This window comes from Zonotrichia albicollis, chromosome 3 (assembly GCF_047830755.1).
Source record: "Zonotrichia albicollis isolate bZonAlb1 chromosome 3, bZonAlb1.hap1, whole genome shotgun sequence".
Classification (NCBI taxonomy): domain Eukaryota; kingdom Metazoa; phylum Chordata; class Aves; order Passeriformes; family Passerellidae; genus Zonotrichia; species Zonotrichia albicollis.
In genome coordinates this window covers 69851157-69872828 of record NC_133821.1, presented here as the reverse complement: position 1 = coordinate 69872828, position 21672 = coordinate 69851157, and the positions used below count along the sequence as shown (strand labels likewise).

Below are 21672 nucleotides of genomic sequence, written 5' to 3'. Positions count from 1 at the left end.
CAAAGTTTCTGCTAGTCTCTTGTTTACAAAAGTGTCTGTTCAGAAATGGGGTGGGAACAGTGCTGTGGAAATGGCTTTGAATACTCCAGCAAAAATTTCAAACAATTAAAAACTGTTTTTTATTGGGGTACAACCCACTTAATCCTACACCAGTAAAGTCAGAGGAATTTATTTTCTGTTGTTCCCAGTGTTTCTATTGTTCACAGGCCATTCCTATGCCAACCAAATCTACCATATAAAAATTCATACACAACATTCCAGCAGAGTATTGATTTTTGCTGCAAAATCAAGTCAATAAATCAAAGTGCAATAACTATGCCATTAGATAAGGCAACTAGAAAAATAGAATGCCATTTTAATTATGAATATTACTATTAATTACCATTATTTGTGACTAATTAGAGTCACAGAAACAAGCACATGAAAGCTTGAATGATCTGCAGTGAAATCATGCTGAAGCTTGATCCATGGATGGAGGGTCCTTTTCATACCATCTCCCAAAGAGTGTTACACTCAAAACTGGCTTTGATGTAGTATTCCGATTTATCAGACGTCCATCAGCCAGCACCTGGTTATGAAAAAGCAAAATAAGCAGGAGCATCATCAAAGCACTACTACTGTATGGCAAAGACAAAATCATATATTCAGTCATGTTGATCTAGTCAAAAGAGCTCCAATCTCAATTGGAGCTGTCAGGAAGGCTGAGAAAAACATCTCCGTCTTGAGGGAGATCTGGTTCTAGAGGATTTGGGGGAACAGGGCAGAAGAGAATTGGCAAGGTGGATTAACCATTTGAATACAACCAGGAAAATTAGGCAGAAATAAAGCTGCCTTGAACTGAAGGCAGAGTACAGAGGACTCTGGTAACAACTAAGTTGCTTTTGTAGTGGCTTTTTGACCACTGATGTCTGACAAATCACAATAGTGTCCCATTACCTCGAACTCTCAATTCTGCAAACACATGCACACAAAATTGGTGCTTTACTTCTGGCATCTGCTCAGCAAAAATATACTGTGAAAACAAAGCCTACAAAGAAAATCTTACACTCAAAGTCTCCAGCCCACAACTACTATTTGCAGTACCCTGAAGAACATTTCTCAGAGTTAGGGCTCCATCTAGTGGAAAACATGAAGTTTGGGTCTTTACATGGCCAAAATACCAATAAAACACCAGAGTCAGAAGATGAAAATAACACTCATAAACTCCCAGGACTGATTATTTAATAAAGACTAGAGGTGTTGTAGTCAACTTATGAATTTCCAAATTGTTACATAGCACATTTTTGTTTCCTTTTTATGAAGAACTTTGTAAGTTGTCATGCCCTAGGGCTGTTGACATGAGTATGCAATGCTTAAAGCTGATGGGAATTTCTGCTCAGGTCAGCTGCACTACAGATACAAATGTTGCCCATGAGAAGGAGGATCAGTTAGAGCACTGTCCCATCACCTGTCATATCTAAAGTGGAGTCGTGTGTATTTGCTGAAAGGAAATTGACCACCATTGCCAAGGCCCACGCTGAGTGAAACTGGACAGCTGACAACAGTGGAAGGGGTTCACCCAAGCAGTTAGGGACAGAATGGTGTCAATCTGAAATCTGCTCGCCAAGACCACAGCTGGGTCATGGTAGAGTAACTCTGGCTACTTTGGTATTTTCACTTGCGCAAAGGATGTATTGAAAGTCACAAATCCAGGATCCTTGGATTAATTAAATTGTTTCTCTGTCACAAAAAGGTTGCACTGCTCATGGAAAAGAAAAAAAAATGAAGAAAGTCAAATATTAGAAAATATCTTGCATCCACCTCCAGTCCTCTCAGCTCCTTCTCACCTGGCTTATCATCAGCACTTGCATGGTCAGCATTTCCCAGTAAATTGAGGTGTACATTCCTGGTTTCAGTATAATCTAATATCTGATACAAAATGGAAAGGAAGCTATTAATAAGATGTTCCATGGGGAAGCCTGCCCTTTGGTACCCTGAAGTTTCACAGCTCATTTGGCTACCACAGCACTTGTTCTTTCTTGGCCAAAACAGCTCTGGCAGAGAAAGAAGTATTTCTTATGTAAAATCCAGGAACTATTCACAGAAGAAAACGACTGGAAGTTGCTAGGACAGACCACTTTTCTTACTTATGGTAAAAAAGTCATGACAGAGAAGCCTTTCTAGAAGCCAGTTATGGGCTCCATGACAAATTAAAATACTTTTGCCACAATAAAGGCCAAGAAGTCTAGTGTGAGTTTGTCAGGAGTGTCCTTGTCTCAGTTCCCCTTGAATATCTTTAGTATCTGGAAGAGGTGAGGAAATGTTGAGTTTTCTTCTCCACAGTAGCCCTAGAGTCCTTAGAGATTTGCTGTTGCAGAAGCAATAAGTACAAATATTCTAGCTAGCATTTATTAGCAAAATAAATCTCGCAATCACCAAGCTGAGTCTTCATATATAATACAAACATGCATTTATCTTTTGTGTATGTATATAAATGTATACACCAGATGCCACGTCTCCCCCAGGACTGAAGACCAGTTTTTGTTGTGTAGATATGGCAAATTTTCATTATTTTTGCATCTCATTTTCAGGCACTTGCAAGATAACACAAGTGCTGGTGGACAAGAAGTATCTTACACTCTTGTTGTCTAAGAAAATGTACAAAACATAGGGAAAAAGTTGCTTTATTGAAAACAATATTGTGCTTGGTCCTTTATAATTTGAAATTCTGTTTTTACAAGATAAAGAATTTCCTTTAAAAAAGTACAGAAAATCATGGTAGCAAATACAGCACACACAAGCGTGGAAACTAGACATGTGAGAACACATCTTTTCACATACAGTGGTACACTGCACATGGAACACAATTACATAGGGTGACAGCTGAGTGTTACTCATCATTTAGGAGAACTTCCAAAAGAAAGGCAGTCAGTGTTTAGTGTTTCAAAACAGTAATGCCTCTACAATTAAACCACAACTGGTTGTTCACTAAGGGATCATGTCCCAGCTCCAGAATAATGAAGCACTGTTAAGGCCAGTCACCTCAATACTAGGTTAAACCACAACAGCAAACAGAGAATTGAAAGTATGCCTGGCTATATTTCATTGCCCATTAGACGAGTCCTTTCTTCATTATCACCAGGAGGATTTTGCAGGCTGGAACTGGAACTGTTCACACAAGGAAAAGAACAGAAGAGATAACACAGCTTTTATATTTTCTAGATACTTCTATGTGATATCAATATAATATGCAAAGAAACACATAACATGCAAAGAACTACATGGATCACTGGGCTCCCTACTACTGCACAGAACCATGCACTGTTCATTCCCATGATCATACAGTGGATCAGATTGAAAGGGACCTTTAAAGGTCAGCTAGTCCAGATACCCTGCCATGGGTAGCAACATCTTAAACTAGACCAGGTTGCTCAGAGCCAGGTCCACCCTGGCCCTGAATGTTTCCAAGGATGAGGCATCCACTACCTCTCTGGGCAACCTGGTCCAGTGTTTCACTACCCTCATTGTAAAAATTTTTTCCTCATATCTAGTCTGAATCTACCTTCTTTTAGTTGTTGGTGAGGATACTAAACAGTACTGGTCCCAAGGCAGACCCCTGAGGGACACAACTCGTCACTAGTCTGTATCTGGACATTGAGCCATTGACCGCTGCTCTCTGCATGTGAGCATACAAACAATTCCAGCTCACAGACACCTTCCTGATGGAGGAACCATCAGAGGGTTTGCTCATTTATGCCATGGTCTTGCTGCTTGTATAGAATAGACATTGCCTGGTTTAGCTGTGCGTTTAGGTCAGTAGGGATTTGGAAACCATACAGACAAATTATTTAAGCGATGTTTTTATTGCTCATCTTATCATTCATTATTAGGTTGGTAGTGAGGAAAAAATGCAAGCACAGATTTCAAAGTTTTGCGCTATTGCAAGCAAAATAAAGAATAAATATCTCAGCATACCTTTTCCTTGTTGCCTCAATGATATAAAATATTCCAGTTGCAAGACCCTTTGAGGAAACAGCCAGTTATAATTGTAGTAATTATAACAAACTTATACAATAACTGCAACAGATATTAAAAATGTGTAATTACTTACACTTAACAGTGGCCATCCTCCTTGGATGGCTGCAGCCCATTCAAAACCTAGTTCTTCATTTAGAAATCCTCCCAGAATTGGACCTACAAATGCCCTGCATCAAATCAAAATGAGGTATTGGCATCCCAAACATAAAGGGTAACATATGTTACCATAACCCAAACATATGTTTACCATAACCCAAATATATGTTATATTAACCCAAAAAAACCCCCAGTTTTATTGGGTTTTGTGGCCTTCCTTCAAAGACTCTTACCTTTGACATCAAAGAGATTTTCTTCCACAGACCTAGCTTTCCTAAAATGCACAATAAGTATGAATTTGTTGTTTGCCAAGGCCCCAGTAAATCTAATTACCTCCTCATCTGGAAACAGGATCTACATCCAGAAAGCTAAATGCTAAAAGTCTTTTTCAGTAGAGAGACCCAATTAAGGAATATGCTCTAAGAAAACATCTATGCTGATCAATTCTATCATAAGAGAAATTCAAAGTCGCATCCCTCAAAACAAAAAGTTTCTAAACTTCAAGACAAAGGTGTGATAAATATAAGCAGTTGGGGAGGCACAATGTGACAGACATGAAAGGTTCAGCTGTGTTTAACTGCCCTGCACGTTTATGCCTGTCTAAAAATGCAGGTTATAAAGGTTATGCAGCTGCTGTCTCTTTAGAAAGGTCTTACATTATATGGTGTCTCATGACAGAAAGAGAAAAAACTGTGTAAAACTAGAAGGACTTCCTGGAAGCAAGTTACATTATAAAACCAGGCTTGACAGCAGCATAAACCTGCATCTGTACTAAACCCTATACCAAATAAACACGACTGCTAGACAGCTAGATCTTGGAAAAAAATGGTGCAAATTTGTGCCACTGAAACATACCTGCAGCCACAGAGGATTACAAGGACAGATAAAAATATCCTGTAAGTGACTACCAAAAGGGTCATTCTGTCACTTCCCACTGAGTGACAGCTCTGAAGGGCCACTCAGCCAGTAGCATGTTTCACTTATTTCTGGGATGATGACTCTGACTATATAGAGTTACAGGCACACTCTGCTAAGCTATACAAGCATAAAGAATTTCTGTGGCTTAAAAAGAAGATTCTACCTTAAGCTATCCCAGGAAAATGGAAAAAGGAAAACAGAATTAGTAAGGAGCAGACATCTAACTCACCCCACCTGGGTGGACTTAGTTTTGTAAAAAATAAAGTCCACATCTCTCTGTATTGAGCATTAAATATTTTAGTGAAAGGAAAAATGACCACACAAAAGTGCAAGCAAACATCCACTTTAATCACTGCAGGTTTTTGATATGCAGAGCAACATGTTTCAAGAAAGACAAGTTCAGAGCATTGTCAAAACAAAAGTTTTACCTTTTGGGGGTAAAAAGCTTAACATGCCTACCAGATATTTGCCAATCAAGAAACTTTTGAACCAAGATCAACACAACAACAGCCAGGCTTCCATGTGGCAGTATGTAGGGGGATAGAATATAAGAAAATAAAGATAGTGTAGAAAGTAATCTTACCCCTAAGGAGCTGCAGCTGGGCCAATTATCAGAGATTAGGAACAGGCCACAGCTATAACCAATGAGAAGAAGAGTGCTATTAAAGAGTGGGGTGACTGGTTGAGAAGGGAACTGGAGTCAGTTGGCTATTTTGGGAAGAAGAAAGAGTGCTTGGAGGAGATGCCCACGAGAAACACCAAGAAGGTATGGAACTTTTGTGATAAGGAGACAACAGTATGGAACCCCTGCAATAAGACGACAGCAGCAGTAGTGTGGAACAGCTGAACTCTCATAGCTTACAAAAAAGGGGTATGCTTACCCAAGGGACCACATGGCATTGAAGAGCCCAGACACCAGTCCCAGAAGACTCAGACCTTCTTCAAATCCATTCTCACTGCAGAAAGACAGACCAGTTGGAACAGTACAGTACAAACTGTGTCTCAGTTTGTAGACTCCCTATAGACTTTCCCCCCTCCTTTTAATTTGCACACCACATAAATAGTCAACAAGCAGAAGTGTACAGTAGAATTTCTGTTTACCCAGTACTTCTTTACTGCCCCTCTGAAGGATTGCAGTGCCATTTTTCATCTGTTTTCTCTCAAGTTAAGATCACACCATCACAGCAATTCCCCACGTTTCATATGGCAAGTGTGAAACTGTGACAGGTGGCTTTTTAGAAGCAAAGACTTGTTCCAAAAGGAACATACTAAAAAGAGTAAATCAAGGCCTTTCTAGGTCATTACTGAAGTATGCATTCACAAAGTTATATTGGGAGGATAATGACTGGGGTGCTCAGTCAGAAAAAACTAAGACAATAGAGTAGTGGAAACATTTAAGTGTTACTATCTGCCTTTGCCTCAAAAAGAGGGAAAAAAGCCACACTTCATATTCACCCCTGAAAGACAGTTGCAGATTCCTAGTGGCAGTAACATGAAAGATGTGTTGGACTGATTTACTTACTACGCACATTGCAGGATCTCTGGAAACACTGGGATAGCACTCATGCCAAGGGAAAAGCCAATCAAAACCAACACTAGCACAAACATCCACAGCTGACTGAAAGAGAGGCATTTACAAGAAGTTAGCTGCTGAAGAGTCTTTTCAGTAAGGACTCCATTTCACTGAAGGCTGTTGTATCAGCTCTCCCTGACTGATCAGCAAACTATGTGTCTTGAAGCCAATACTAATACTTGAAAAATCCAGTTCTATACTTTAGAAAAAAGACTTTGTAAAAGAATATGAAAAGCTTGTGCTCAAATTATATATTTTCTTATCAAATGCAGTTCATTTTATGACATGCATATAGGGAAGAGTTATACAGATGAGGTTAACTGAGCAACGCTTGTGTGCAAGCACCGGACTTGGTTTGTTGCAGAAGTGAAAGATTCTGAAAATTTTTGATATTTAAAAATTAGCAGCCTAGAAGGAGTTCTGTGCATTAACAAGTCCATTACTTTAACACAGCATCTAACCTAGGACAAAAGGATTGTGTAGTTGTTTTGTTAATGTAGCAGTGTTTTGCTGTGAATTAACTTAAGAAATATGACATTACAGCATTCAGGTACAACAAACATTGTCTTTGCTAGTGAAAACAAAGCTAAAACCTGTCACTTTTCTCAGTAGGATATATACAGAGAGAAGTAAAATCAGTATTGCTGCACAGCCATGCAAATAAACCCTATGGTTTAAAAACATTGATGAAACAGAAAAATCTGGAAAATAAGACAAAATGAGAACTTTGTTTTGCTGAACAGGAAATGCCACAAAACTGTGAGGTAAGGAAAATAAAAAGCAACGTTCTTCCTACCATACACATTACGATGAACAAAGTAACACTAAAAAGCAAAAGAAAAGGATCTATTTTATGAAACTGCAATATCTCCATTTTCAGATGATTTCACAGCTTCAGTCTCATGCTATAACATCAAAAAACAACCATGTTTCATGGTCAAAAGTGGAAGTTAAAAACCAAATCTTTTTCATGGTCAGAGTTGCTAATTGCAGACTTATGGACATACATGACTATGGTTGAAAACATCACATAATGGGACAGGCTCAGGTAGAGGCAGTACCTTTCAATGTGCAGTACAGGAGCAGGTCCTAGCATGAAAAGGCACGCTGCTGTCATTAAGTCTCCAAATATCAGCAGCCACTTCCTGATGTACTGTGTAAGAAAAGGAAAAGCTATGCAATTTAAAATTGGGAATTTGTCATGTACATCAAAAAACAACAAATTCTTGTTTCCTCACTCCAGATGCAATCACTGGCAGCAGTGGCTTAGTACAGAGATTTCAGGATACTGAGCAATGATCCTTCTCGGTTAGCAAAGTATTTTAGGTCTTAGTCTTCTTTAATATAAGAAACACCCTGTATCATTTTACAATGATATGTAAGTTCCTTCCAACCCAGGCTGTTCTATGATTCTGTGTAATTCTCAGGTACAAGGGCATTACCAGTTTGTGTCAGGAAAAAAGCATCAGAAAACTGTCACTGTCCTTCAGGCATTGTATTCAAAGTGTAGGTTTCCTACAATTAGCACTGGCTGTCAAAAAGGCAGTTTAGGTGCACCACTTTCAAAGTCTCTTTCTATGGTGCTGTTAAGAGCTAAAGGATGAGGCTAAAGGATAGGCAGCCCACTGTGCTGATCTAATTTGAATATTTCACTTTTTATGCAATAAAGTCAATACAGCTAACCAGAACATCTTTACTCCTTTTCTCAAAAGCTAATAGAATTAGATGTGATTAAAAGCATGGATAATTGGGACATATTTTCCTACCCTCTATTCCATATTGCCTTGAAAAAGATTGTGCTTAGTCCACTAGAAAGGCTCAGCACACTTCAGCTCCTTGTCCAATTTCCTTTACTGACTTGGACATTCTTAAATTACCCAGGATCAAGAGAGACCTCCCATGTGGCAGTAATGGGTGCACGTGCAAGGTCTTGAAAGGCAGATCCCTTTACAAGACCAGGCCCAGATCCTTTGTTTCATCCACTGCTCCCCACCTCTAAGCAAACGCAGGAGTGCTTTACGCTTCACGCTGCACACATGGCAGGGTAGGACTCACCGGCAGTTTGTCGCTTACGAGTCCAAGGAGGGGAGAAGACAGCGAGTATGAGAGTGCCAAACCAAGGAACACCAAGCCCACATAACCAGCTGGGAGCGTGAACTATGGCAAGGAAGATCAATAAAACAAAAACCAAGACAAACCATATATGCTACATTCATTAAGGACAATCTAAGAATTACATATTGAGTCAAAATACTGAAATGTGCAATTTAAGTATTTTACTGATACCCTACAGAGGTTTTTCATGTATTTGAAATCTTCCACAGAGCTTCAGTTTCATTACTTTCACCAACACTTTTTAAGCATGGTGGAGTGGTAGAGACACCTGACACAACTGCACTCATGTAAAGCCTAAATAATGTCAGGAGGAAACATTATGCTATTGTCCCTACACCAGAACACTGGATTCCAACATTACAATCTGACACACTTGAAAGAAGACACTTCAGATACTGCAAATTCAATGGATTTACTCTCTACCTCTCAAATCTTTAGTTTTATTTGCATAAGAAAAAATAAGTACTGTATTCATCCATTGTTAATCAGCACATCTTAAAAGTAAGCAGTGCCATAAAACTCAGTTCCAACTTTTCAACCAAAGGATGATTTTTATGGGAAGGAATAAGAGGTTTTTGCTGACACCCTGAGGCCCACATTTTCCTAATCCAGACACATATTTCTGCATTGAAACAAAATATGTAATGAATCAAAAGCACCTTAGTTTCTCAAGTAAGTGCCTTAACTAAGAGTTAGAAGGTATTCCAAGATGTTTCATATGGTATAGACTCTATAAATATTCACTATTTCCTTGTCATATGCAAATACATGATAATAACTCTAATTTAGTGGTTAGAATACCTGCCAAAAGGGCCCCAGCCCTTTCACAGCAAGTATTTGTGAGCACAGAGCAGAGGGAAAGCCGAAGAGCCATAGAAACACACAGAATCTACAGTGGGATAATTTCAAATCCCTCCTGGGAGATGGAAGATATACACTCACATCTCCACTGACCAAAGAACTTAGCATCAAGTCCCCACCACGCTGACCAAGTACTCCAAGTACAGATTAGGCAGACAGAAAGTAGCACAGCCATCTGTGAAATATTACCCCTTGGAAAAAAACAATTCATAAATAAAGCACTCAAAGACCATTGCTTAATTTTATCTAGGAACAGAATCTTAAAGGAATTCACATCAAGAGATGTAATATTGCCAGTGGTTGCAGCAGCTTTCAAGAATTTGATTTCAGGAAGGAAGAAAAAATACATTTTTTATGAAAGCAGTTTCTATGCCCTATTCAGAGACAGTACTTTGCAGCTGAAAGACATTTAAGTGGAGAAAGCCCATTTTAAAAGACCTTACACTTCTCATTCTCAAGACCCAGCAGGAAGAGATGGTGCAATAGATATTGACTTATGAGTACTGTGTAATCAAGTTATTTGGAATTTATACAACTAACAGTTAACTAAAGCAGTGTTAATTGGATGAAGCTCAATTTTGTTTAGGATATTTACATTTAGAGCCAGTTACTCAATATTTATTAACTCAAGACTTCAATGCATGTTAGCAGGACTTACCTTCTTTAAGATAAATAGAGATATTGTGGGATCAAAAAAACCCAAGCATGCACTTAGAGAAAATATAGTGAGACAGAGTATTAGGACTTTTGGCAGAAGAATGAGCTTCCAAAATGATTCCTTCCTAGGAGTTGAATCTGTTTCAATAGAAGAGGGGGGAAACTGCATTATTTTCAGCGGCATAAGCTCATGATTGATCTTCTTGTTTTAGAAAATAAATAGTATTTCCCCTTTTTTAGTCTTCTTACTCCTATTGCACAACATATGAAAGTCAATAGTTGATTATTACATGCTATACCATTTTTATAGTGAAAACTAAAATTCAATAGATGAAGAAGCGTACAATTTAGATTCCAGCACTGCAAATCCCCAACTTGAAAAGAACTAAAGCATGTATTACTCCAATTATGTGAAAAAAGTATTTGCTTCTCTGCTAGCAGTTATACAATGAAATCTTCATGGATATGTCTCAGCTTGATACTTGAACACATATATGAACAATTCATATCTAATAAAAGAAACATGCTTTGAGAGTAAGATTGCTATTTATCAGTTGAGATCTATCCAAGTTTTTAAACAACTAATTGAACTCCAACATGTTCAATTTGTAGTCCAGGAAACTTTTTTCAGATGTCATGGTTATGTGGGAATTTTAAGTCAGGCCCTATTCCTGATGGTGTTTCTCCTATAATACCTGAATGTGGTCTCAAATTATACAAAGAACTGAAAGTTCAAGCATTAGCATCCATCAGCTCAGAGCTAATATTTATGTAACATACTTCCAAACTGGCAGTGATATCATGACAATTTCAGAGCTTGGGGAGGTCAGGGGGGAAAGTCAGCAGTAGCAACACATTTAAAGTCATTAAAATGATAAACTTAAAATCATTTTAAGTTTCTTCTAAAAGCCAATATACTTGAAGTTATTTTCCATGGTTTTCGTATTAAAGGATAAAAAAAATCAAAATTAAAGAAGCATTTCAAAGTTACTAGCATTTTTTTCTCTAGAAAAGAATAACAGAATTGTAACCTTACAATTATAGTCCTGCATGAGGACTTATCTTGAAGTTAGTTTTCTGTACAAGCAGGATCATCTAAAATTTAATAAATTTATATGACCTCCAACACTTCATTAAACCCCTCCTTTATTAACTTTAACATTCTTTCATGTTTATCAGATCCTGCACAAATAAATCCAGATCCAGTACAAATAAACACTTTTTTTTCTCCCTATAATTAGTTTTCCTCTCCACTGTTAACTCCTCAAACATGTTGAGTTCTCCTGTTTTAGGCAAAATCTGTCCCCAGCTTTTGCTCAACTAGCTGCAATGACAAACCTATAGGAAGCAGACACAGCTGATCCTTTACAAGCCCTAAATCTAAGGCAAAAACAAACAAAAATATATCAGTTCACTTCCACACAAAGTTCCTACTGTTTGCAGAAATTAGCATGAGAATTTGTGTTAATTCCAGGCCATCTCATGAATTTAGGTTAGCATTAAACATGAGCCTTTATCAAGATGATAAGCTAATTCAAGTGGAGTTTTGCCCTCTGACTTGGATCAGACTCCAGAAGCTGACACTTTTTTAAAGACACTTAAGTACATGAGCAGTTAAGGTGAGTGAAGGAAGCAGGCAGAATGATGCTTACCATATCTTGGCAATATGCACATATTCACAGGCACCAGAGCCAGCACTATGCATCCCAGCGCAATGAAAGGGACCTCGTAACCAAATAATTGATACAAAAAGCCACCCAAAGGTGGGCCCAGCACCAGTCCAAGTCCTGAAAAAATCTCAAGGCTGCCCTAAAGCATGAAATAGCAAGGAGAAATGAAGTCAGTATGTTGAGAAAATACAATGCAACAATACAAAGCAAGCCATGTGTCTGAGGAGCAGTACAACATATCCGGGTAGTGAAAAACAAGACAATGCATTGCCAGAACAAGAGCTAGTAGTGATGCTCACAGGGTGGGATAGCAAGAGGAATTCCACAGTTATGTGTCTGACAGCCATGACCTCTTTTGCTTCTCTACAGGGAACCACCTGTACTGGTTCCTGTACAGCATTCACAACTCTGCTGTCACCTAACAGATATCAGTCTTGATGTAAGCAAATGCTCCAGTAGCAGAAAGCATGCACAGGACACCTCAGGCTGAAGGTGAAGGGATCACCTCTCCCACCTGCCATTACACTCCAGCCTGAGGGAAAGGATCTAAACACACCTACTCAGATGGGTCATTATCTCATGGCATGAAGTATATGTGCAAAGTTAAAGCTTTCTCTCCATAAACAACTGTTTGGACTCACTCCCTAGGGATAGGAAAAAATAATGAAACTGCAATGGGGACAACTCAGATTGTTTTGGATATAATTTATTAATCTGGTATGTTTTATAAGATGCTAATTTGTAACAGGACAGTAATACAGATACATCTTGTGCTACAATGTCATGGTCACCACTGTCAACAATTGATTAATCAATGCTTAGATCACCAGGAAGAGCTGGTGGTAATAACTGCTTACAGATAAAAGTTTTGATAACTTCCAGAACCCAGAAAGATAACTCCAGGGAATAATTCTCATCTTCAGTTTTACTGATACAAGTCAGAGTAGTCAAATGTCCTGAAAACAGTCAAAGTCATCAAAAGCCAAGTTCTTTATCCTAGGTTAGTCTAGGGTTGCAACCTTTTTCTTTCCTAGCAAAGAAAATAACTAGGTATGGCCATTAATATCACTGTATCCAGATGATGGTTTCACTTTTTTTGCTTACCAGCCATAAAAAACACTTGATTTGTGAGACTTTGGTTCAAATAATTTACATGATTTGGGGCTGTACATCATTTAGCCCTTCTAAGTTAATGAAATGGGGGGAAAGCTGAGACATTGCAGTAGTACAGATCAGAGGATAAGAAAAACCTGATACTGTAAGAGAAGTGAGATTCCTTATGTTCTGAAGTCCACACCTCCTCCCTCCACAAGGGATCAAGTTGACAAATGCTCAACTTGCCACTCCAACAAAGCTAGTGTGCCTATACTCAATAACTTCCCCATATACCCTCTAGGGTACCCAACAAATAACAGGAACTCTGAAAACTTGTACCAAAATGGTAAGGAGGTGAAAACTGATTTTCACGATCTAGCACTATCAAGAAGGACAACAGAGAGCAGGGCCAAAATAGCCTCATCCCCTCCTTCAGGCCTCAATTTTACCCTAGGATGCACCTTGCTTAAACAATCAGCTCTTTCTTCTGCCTCCTGCCTCAGAGCTCACAGTAACAAGAGCTCTCCATCATGCCCATTTAAGGACACTAAATCTACATGAATAAATATTAAGAGGTTTTATTCTCAAGCAGAACAAGACACTGGAGTTCACAATATGGTAAAGTCAAACATTTAGAAGTCATCTGTCTTTTTATAGCACCCTTTCTAGATTTTAAACAAAGGTAAGTACCAAGCCACAGCTGTGTAGCATTTCTGATTTTGGTCTTGAGATGACCTTCACCACTACATATCATTTTCAGCCGTGAATTATGGTTACTGTGCTCTCATAACAGAATTTCTTTTCTTTTTAATTCTGATTATAAAATGGGTAACTAAGTACCTTTAAGTCAACATTACTTTACTTACCTTTTTAAATTATGTTTTAAAATTTGCAAACAGGAAACCTTAACCTTATTGACTGAATAAATCCAAAACATGATTAAAATATATAAATTGCTCCAATGAAAAGGTCAGCTAATCACTGCTGATACAACTTAGTAGGTTTCTTTTGAGTTATAGACATATTCTTATAGGTATATATTTATATAAGTAATTAAATAGCTTAACAAAAATATTAATAAAAGCAGAAACTTTTCTAATTTTATTTAACATTCTTAAATAATTTCTCAACATTTGCTCACTCATTAATATTTAACCCAGGTATTTCTGACAGAATATTTTTGAACTGAAAACCAGAATGCATTGAAGAATAGACAGAGAAAACAGTATTTATTAAACACAAAACTTTTCTTTAACACTTTAAAAACCCCAACTGAAAAAGGGTAATAAATCTGTTTGAAATGAATTGTTGATGATCAGAAATACTGCCCTCCAGTTTCAAGAAATTCTAGCTCTTATCTTTTCATACCTAACTTTTATCAACAGATTAGAAAAATTAAACCAGAATTGTTTCAGTTTTGCATCTTTCAGTCATTTAAATCAACACCATTTGAATTAATTTATCATTTTTAATCAGTTCACATGGATCCTTACTATCCAGGTAGAAGCAGTCACTAAAAGTCGTACTAGTATTTTATTAGTATTTTGTCTTGATTTTCACTGAAGAGATAACTACTGCCACTAATGGTCAGCTGTCTTCAAAGCACAAGTAACTAATATATACTGCTTAATTTATATCTAACCAGAGTTATGATAAGGTCTGAACTTGTTATAGGATTGATTCTAGATTACAAACAAAACATAACATGATGATTTCAAATAAGACTGCATAGGAGACAACAAATTTTCTCCTGATTTTAGGCTGCCCACTGGCAATTTGTCTTATTGCTGGAACTCAGCTCTAACACTGCTTTCTGAACTTACCAGGACAGTAGCTATATTAGTGGGAAATGCCTTTGCAAGGATTGAGAATGATGCTGTAATTGCTGCTGCAAAGCTTATTGCATCCATTGCTCTTACTAAAAAGCAGAAACCGATGAACATTGGTCCACTTGGCACCTTGTCAAGTATTCTGGAAAAGAAAAATCCCAACAAGAAATTGGATCTCTCTCAGGATGGAAGAAGCCATCTACTAAAGGCCATAGAGCATCATTTCTTGCTCATTAAAAGACACAGTTACAAGACACTCAATGCTTTCTACTACCACTTATTTTTGAACCACATCAGTGAAATTATTCAAACTCTACCAAACTATTTCTGGCAGCTTTCTCCTTTTCCCCTTTACTTGGCAGTGAATAGAGCATGAAAACTGTAACCTGTGAAAAACTCAAATGCCACCTTTGTTGCATTCCATAGTTTTTCCAAGCACCTGTGCAAGAAGCTTGATGCAATGTGTTAGAATTAACTAATAAGAGATTCTTTAATTGATAATAAAACATTTATTTTGCTAAAATTAGTGACTTAGAATCTCCACCTGGCAGGCAAAGCTTCCCGTTTAAGCCCAATATTTTAAGGAAATAATAATTAAAACATTATGCAGAAATAGTTTTCTTATTGCTGCACCTTTGACAGGCTTCTCACTGTCTACGAACTACTACTTAAATAGACAGAACCTAGCTCCTCTAATTTCAAAGTAGTAAACAGACTCTGAAACCTAGTGAAAGGAAGAAGTGTTCATTCTGCTTTACAAGAGGTAATAAAAATTAAAGATGCAAGAAGTTAGATGACCTAAGATGCCCAAGAGTTTCTAATTTTGCGTCCATCTTTTCATATGGATGAAAATGATCAGAAGATAAATGCAACAAAACCAAGCAACAGAAATTACTTACCCAAACAGAATGGTAACACATCCTGAAACAAACATCCCTGACACAAACATGAATTTTGCTCCAATTTGTGAAAGCTGTAAATTAAATACCATTTTTACATGTTAATATTTCAAGGAAACATCAAAAATTTCCCATATAAGTTACTGTTAAGAAATCAAAAAATTATGGGAACTTTATAGCCCCTGTAACTAAAAGACTGGGAAACACTGCTTCTGCTGATGTGCCTTCATTCAATAATGAACCTAAAAATACTCTGAACAGTTAAGTGACTTAACCCAGTTTTAGAAAGGTAAGACAATGCTGTAGTTAACTATTTCACAGCAGCATGCTGCAGCTTCTGCAGAGCAGCAGGTTGCAGCAGCATTCCTCATTATAAACAAACAGAAAGTTTGTTTCCAAACCTCCCCTGCAGCACTATCACTGACTGAGGCAAGGCCAGCAATACCCATGATGTATCTGGCTAGTGAGAGTCAACGCAAGCTGATTTTCAAGCAAATTTAAGACAACCCTTAACAGCACAAAGCTTGGGCATGGGAAGTATGGTACTTTCAGCCCTCCCCATTAATTACCAGGGAAGGACCCCACTTTTCTTCATTTCAGACTCTCTCACCAGAGTGAAGGATGACAGGAGGCATCCATAAAGCAAACTCGCTCCCGCAACAAAGTACAGCTGAGCCTCTAATTCCACACTGCAACTTCCCTCAAGGACAGTAGGTGTTTCAAGCCCTTCTTTTGTTCAGGCCTGAACAAAGTCCCTGCCTTTCAGCCATTATTACTAAAGCCCATATTTTGCTGAGTCTCACCCAAACCCTGAGGATCTCTGCTGCACTGCCCAGGTCTGTTGATGCTCACTTCAGCTGTCTGCAGTGAGGACAGCACATTCACTCTCTCCCCTGGTAAAGTACCTGGTGAGGCTTGTGCCATAGCTGAATGCCACTACAGGCACCAAGACTTGGACTTAGTAATGGCACTTATGTGACACTTCATGAGCCACCTCAGCACCAGACAAAGGCACTCACCACAGGGTCAACAAAGAGGCTGCCCAGTCAAAGACAGAGGATTTTGAACTGCTGCTCTGCAGCAGCCCCAGCTTAGGGAATGATCCTGAGCAGCCCTAGCAAACACTGCGTAGACAGCAGTGCTGCAGCACATAAACAAACATTTATATAACTTATTTGTGATTTCTTCAACATGAGAAAAATCCTGAATCTGTGGGAAAGCTCAAGTTACAAGAACTGGAAACATTTCTCTCATATTAATATAGAATGAAGTTTAAACTGAGTTAAGCAGCGGAAAATCATAACAGGAGCAAAATGTTTAAAAAAAAAAAAAAAAAGACAACATACCAGAAAAGAAGAAGAGGTGCAGCTAACTAAAGAAAGAAACAAAACAAAAACAAAATACCTTTAATGTCGCCAAAGGCAAACCGAATATATAAGTGCCACAAATAAAATGGGGGGGGTAGGAGAAAGGAGGTCATAGGAAGCAGAATTGATCCGATTACTCTAAAGCAAACAGAAAAGTTAACTAGAGAAACAAAACAGTTACATATCTGTTGCCCTATGCTACTCTCAGGAATGACAGAAAAGTACTGACAAGACTTAGATCACACTCAGACTGACTGGTCAGACTCCAGTTACTGCAGACAGAAAATTGCAGTAGCACTACTGAAAAGATGTCTCTTTTCTCAGCCTTGCAGAACTGCCTTCATGTACCAACCTGTGTCACCACAGAAAAAAGTTACAGCTCCAATTATACTTACATAATTTCCCAATATTAAAGAAGTCAAGAAATTGACCAAAGCAAAACATCCAAAAATCAGGCCAACAACTGTGTTACTGGCACCTTTTTTTTCTGCCTGCAAAAAAGATCACAACCATGTACAGACTCAGTCAAATTCTTGAGGTGAACAACATTCATGCCTTGCATATTTAAATCTATTTAATTGTCTATTAATGCAGCTAGAAAGCAATTTCTTTTATCAGAGGCAGTAGGGGCTCATGAGGTAACAACACAATTAAAAGACATAATTGCACTTCTAATATGTCATCAAGGGAAAAGCAATGTTAATTTGTCAGTGAATGAACAGGCAGCCAGACTATATAAAGGTGGCTTCAATTGGTGTGCAAGGGCACTAGCTACAGAACTTTGATCCCTTGCACAGTGAGAGGGCAGTAAATGGAGAGATCTGTTATCTTCACTGTGACATGCCACCCCATAACAAGCACCAGACAATTTTCTACTTATTTAGCTGGCCAAATACACTCACTTTGGCACCAGCAGTACACAGGCATACTTAGAGAAAAATAATATTTCTTTGTAAATACTTGAGACAAAAAGAATATTTCTTTGTAAATACTTGGTAACAATTTGGTCATTAGAGAAATGGACTTCTGCTGCAAAGGCACCATGACCACTTTTTCTTTGTTGTATTCATTCAACATAAGCAGAAATTTTATTTTTTCCCCTTTCCTAGGTCAGGAAGTTAGCACAGTTAATGATGGCGCAGAATGAGTTAACAGAGTTAGCTATAAATAAAAAGTCATTGAGAAGCTAGGACACAGAAATGCAAGTCAGGACATTGGCGGAGTTTAATCTCAGCTCTACAAAACTACTATGCAACACTGAGCAAAAAATTATTTCACTTCTCCAAGAATCCACTTTGACTTCTATCTCATCTCATTAGTTTGCTGTCTCCTCTGCAGTCATAGGGAAGATTAATCCATGGACAAGATCCAGGTCACCATTTTATGAACTGCAGCTACAGCAGCATCTTGCTATCACTGACTTATCACAACTCAAAAGTCTTAACTCAGAGCTCACAGCCAGCCATAAATGTTCCATGGAGGTCAAGATATTTCTAAAAGTTTCAACATGCAAAAAAGTAATGTAGAGAGTAGCTAAGTTGTGTGTTTACCTCTGAAGGGAAAAAGGGTCCCAGGATTGAGTAGCACATCATTGAACTGAAATTTATAGAAGCTGCTGCAACTAGTGTATAAAGCTGTTCTCTGGTAAACCGCCTCGATTCCTCACCAACTGCTTCTGACAGGCCATCATCTAAAAATACCAAATAAAAATTATAACAAATTATTATAAACTGACACAGAGGAACAATTTACGAACCATGTTGGAAAATTAAAACCCGCACTAAACTTGTACCCTCCCGGCTCTCAGATCGGAGTCGAGCCGCGCTGCCTTTTACCCCGTGCAGAGCGCAGACCTGGCCGCGGTGCAAATGCCGGCAGCCGCCCCTCAGCCTGGCCCGGAGGCGCTGGGCTGCGGCCGGAGCTCCCGCCGCGCTGCCGGCCCGGCCCCGCCGAGAGACCCGGCCTGCTCCCCGCTCGGCCCGGCCCGGCCCGGCCCGGCCCCAGCCCGCGGGGGAGCCGCTACCCCGGCCCGAGCGGAGGAACACGGGGAGCCGCCGCCTCGCACCTGGGGGCTGCTCGCCGCCCGCCGCCCGGCTGCCCATGGGGCCGCAGCGGCGCCTCCGCCGCACGTGTGGCAGCGCCCGCGGGCTCCGCGAGCACCGGGGCCAGCGCCAGCCCGGCCGCCGGCACTGAGCATGCCCGGCCCGAGGAGCGGCCGCGCCCGGAGCCGCCGCCGGGACTGCCCGCACGGGCCGGGAGAGCGCCGCGCTCGCCGCGGTGCCATGGCAACCTGCCGGCCGCGGGGTGCGCCGCACACCTGGCCCGCGGCATGCACACCCGGCCCGGGGCATGCACACCTGGCCCACAGCATGCACAGCTGGCCCGGGGCATGCTCACCCGGCCCGCGGCATGCACACCTGGCCCAGAGCATGCACACCTGGCCCGGGGCATGCACACCTGGCCCACAGCATGCACACCCGGCCCGGGGCATGCACACCCGACCCGGAGCATGCACACCTGGCCCGGTGCACCCATGATACATTGCTAAGATTGGTAGACCGAGCAAGATCGCCGATTATTACACAGCCTGGCATGTTGCAGGATTCGTTATACAAGGGCTTAACGACAGCGTTGGCGCAAGAATTACTAGCTGTAAACTGGCCAGGAGTAAATTCAAGCTGGAGATGAGGAAGAGGTGGTAGAATCACTGCATTTGGCACAAAGTCCTATCCACAGAGTGAGAAAGTGAGGAAGGAGATGAGGTGTGAGGATAAGTTCGAAACATAGTAAGAGACAGTTGTTCACCTGTTACTTGGGAGAGGAAAACCAGTAATCACATCTTAAAAGAACTATTTTAACTATTTTAAGCTATCAGTATTCCATCTAGTCACCAGTTACAATATTAACATGCTTAGAAAGGACATTTCAGAACAAACTTTGCCATGTACCTAACTTTAGAATCTCACAGTCCACATGACAGGAAAAAGCAGAACTACTTTCTTATCACAAGATTAGAAAACTTAAAAGCTATTTAGCAGCCACAAAGAAAAGCAGCGACATGTTCCTTTGCTGGAACCTAGTCTGAGAATATATTTTGTGTGGCATGTATTATGGCTGTTGAAAAGTCCCTAGGAATACCTTGAACTTTCCCTGTCTGCTTCCAGAAAAAGACATAACCATAAATCCTTTCCATAGATATTGCCTCTTCAGCAGCTTTACTCCCCTCCATGAAAAAAAGGAAAAGAAAGAAAAAAAAAAAGGAAGAGCACTTGCAAGCCATGATGAGTTCACAAAGGCATAATAACAAAAACATGATATATTCAAAGTATGGCACACACGTAGAGTGAATAAGAGAAACTTATAGAGAAAAAAAATTGTGGCAAGAGAATAAAGCATTCATTTTTGTGGCTGGAGATGCAGTCAATTATCTTCAGGAGATGAAACAATTCTTACTCCAACTACTTGCTCTTTCGAGCCTAGACTCTTTAACTCCACAGCTTCCAACTATTTTCAAACCCCAATCATCCTTACATTACTAATTACACACGAGTAACCCAACAAAGCCTATAGAGTCAGTTTTCCACAAAGTCAGTGTGCACAGAAGGTTACAGTGTGAGAAGTAGCTGTGATACATGACTCCAATAGTGAAACATGGCTACGAAGGTCCTTGCTTATGCACTGCTCATTATTGCCAAAAGAAACTTGTTAATACAACATGTTGGTTAATTCCTCACATATTCTTAGTAAGCTTTCATTATGGTTTAACACCAGCCAGCAACTCAGCCCCACACAAACTCTCATTTACTCCCTCCCAGTGGGATCAGGCAAAGAATCAGAAGAGCAGAAGTTAGAAACCCTATGCATCAAGATAAAGACAGTTGAACTGGTGAAGGAAGAGCCATGCATGCAAGCAAAGCAAAACAAGGAATTTCTTCACCAATTCCCATGGGCAGTCAGGTGTTCAGCAATCTCAAGGAAAGCAGGCTCCATCACAGGTAACCGTTACTTGGGAAGACAAATACCATCACTCCAAATGTTCCTTACTTTCTTCTTCTTTTCCCAGTTCTGCATATGGTGAGCATGACATCATACAGTATGGGATATCTCTGTGGTAGTTGGGGGTCAGCTGTCCTGGCTGAATCCCCTCCCAGCTCCTTGTGTGCATCCCCTGCTTCCTCACTGTTGTAGTGGGCTGAGAAGCAGAAAAGGCCTTGGCTCTGTGCAAGCACTGCTCAGCAGAAACTAAAATATCCCAGCGTTATCAACACTCTTTACAGCACAAATCCAAAACAAACCCCATGCTAGCTACTCTGATGACAAATAACACTACCCCAGCCAAAACCAGAAGAGCTACAAATACTTGCTAACCTTTGAACCAGGACCTGTTACCAACCTATTAAAACAGTTTATCAAGTCTAACAAATCTGTATATATTTTTTCAAAGCATATAAGCCTTTCTTGCTTATGTCACATCTGCAACAACTTTAATGACATGTAGTTTTCCTTTCAGATCCCAAACTGGATGTAGAATTTAAGGTTTAGAGCACTAGTTCTCTATAAATACTAGTCGTAGAG

The 21672-nt window shown here is 39.7% G+C and overlaps 1 protein-coding gene across 4 annotated transcripts; it reads right to left on the bottom strand.

Moving 5' to 3' along the window:
* Positions 1-2647: 2647 nt before the first annotated feature.
* On the bottom strand, positions 2648-19812 carry SLC18B1 (solute carrier family 18 member B1). Of its 4 annotated transcripts, none has more exons than XM_026797211.2 (14): positions 19680-19812; positions 18648-18787; positions 17493-17588; positions 15731-15804; positions 14826-14973; positions 11890-12046; positions 10239-10375; positions 8660-8761; positions 7666-7757; positions 6554-6649; positions 5913-5987; positions 4091-4184; positions 3955-4001; positions 2648-3147 (listed from the first exon to the last, which is right to left on the bottom strand). In XM_026797211.2, the coding sequence occupies exons 2-14, from the start codon at positions 18687-18689 to the stop codon at positions 3075-3077; spliced, it is 1233 nt and encodes a 410-aa protein (XP_026653012.1). In that variant the 5' UTR covers positions 18690-18787; positions 19680-19812; the 3' UTR covers positions 2648-3074. The 4 variants fall into 4 exon arrangements, with proteins under 4 accessions (XP_026653012.1, XP_026653011.1, XP_014127175.2 ...); XM_026797210.2 differs by having other exon boundaries at positions 19638-19766; XM_014271700.3 differs by having other exon boundaries at positions 19615-19764.
* Between the last annotated feature and the right edge of the window lie 1860 nt (positions 19813-21672).

Excerpts from the sequence above, each read along its gene's own strand:
- SLC18B1 (XM_074537799.1), bottom strand. The coding sequence starts at position 19,199 with ATGGGCAGCCGGGCGGCGGGCGGCGAGCAGCCCCCAG. Across the intron at positions 18,788-19,162 it reads GGGCGGCGAGCAGCCCCCAG|ATGATGGCCTGTCAGAAGCA; the intron begins GTGCGAGGCGGC and ends TGGTATTTTTAG. Across the intron at positions 14,974-15,730 it reads TGTGTTACCATTCTGTTTGG|AATACTTGACAAGGTGCCAA; the intron begins GTAAGTAATTTC and ends TTTCTTTTCCAG.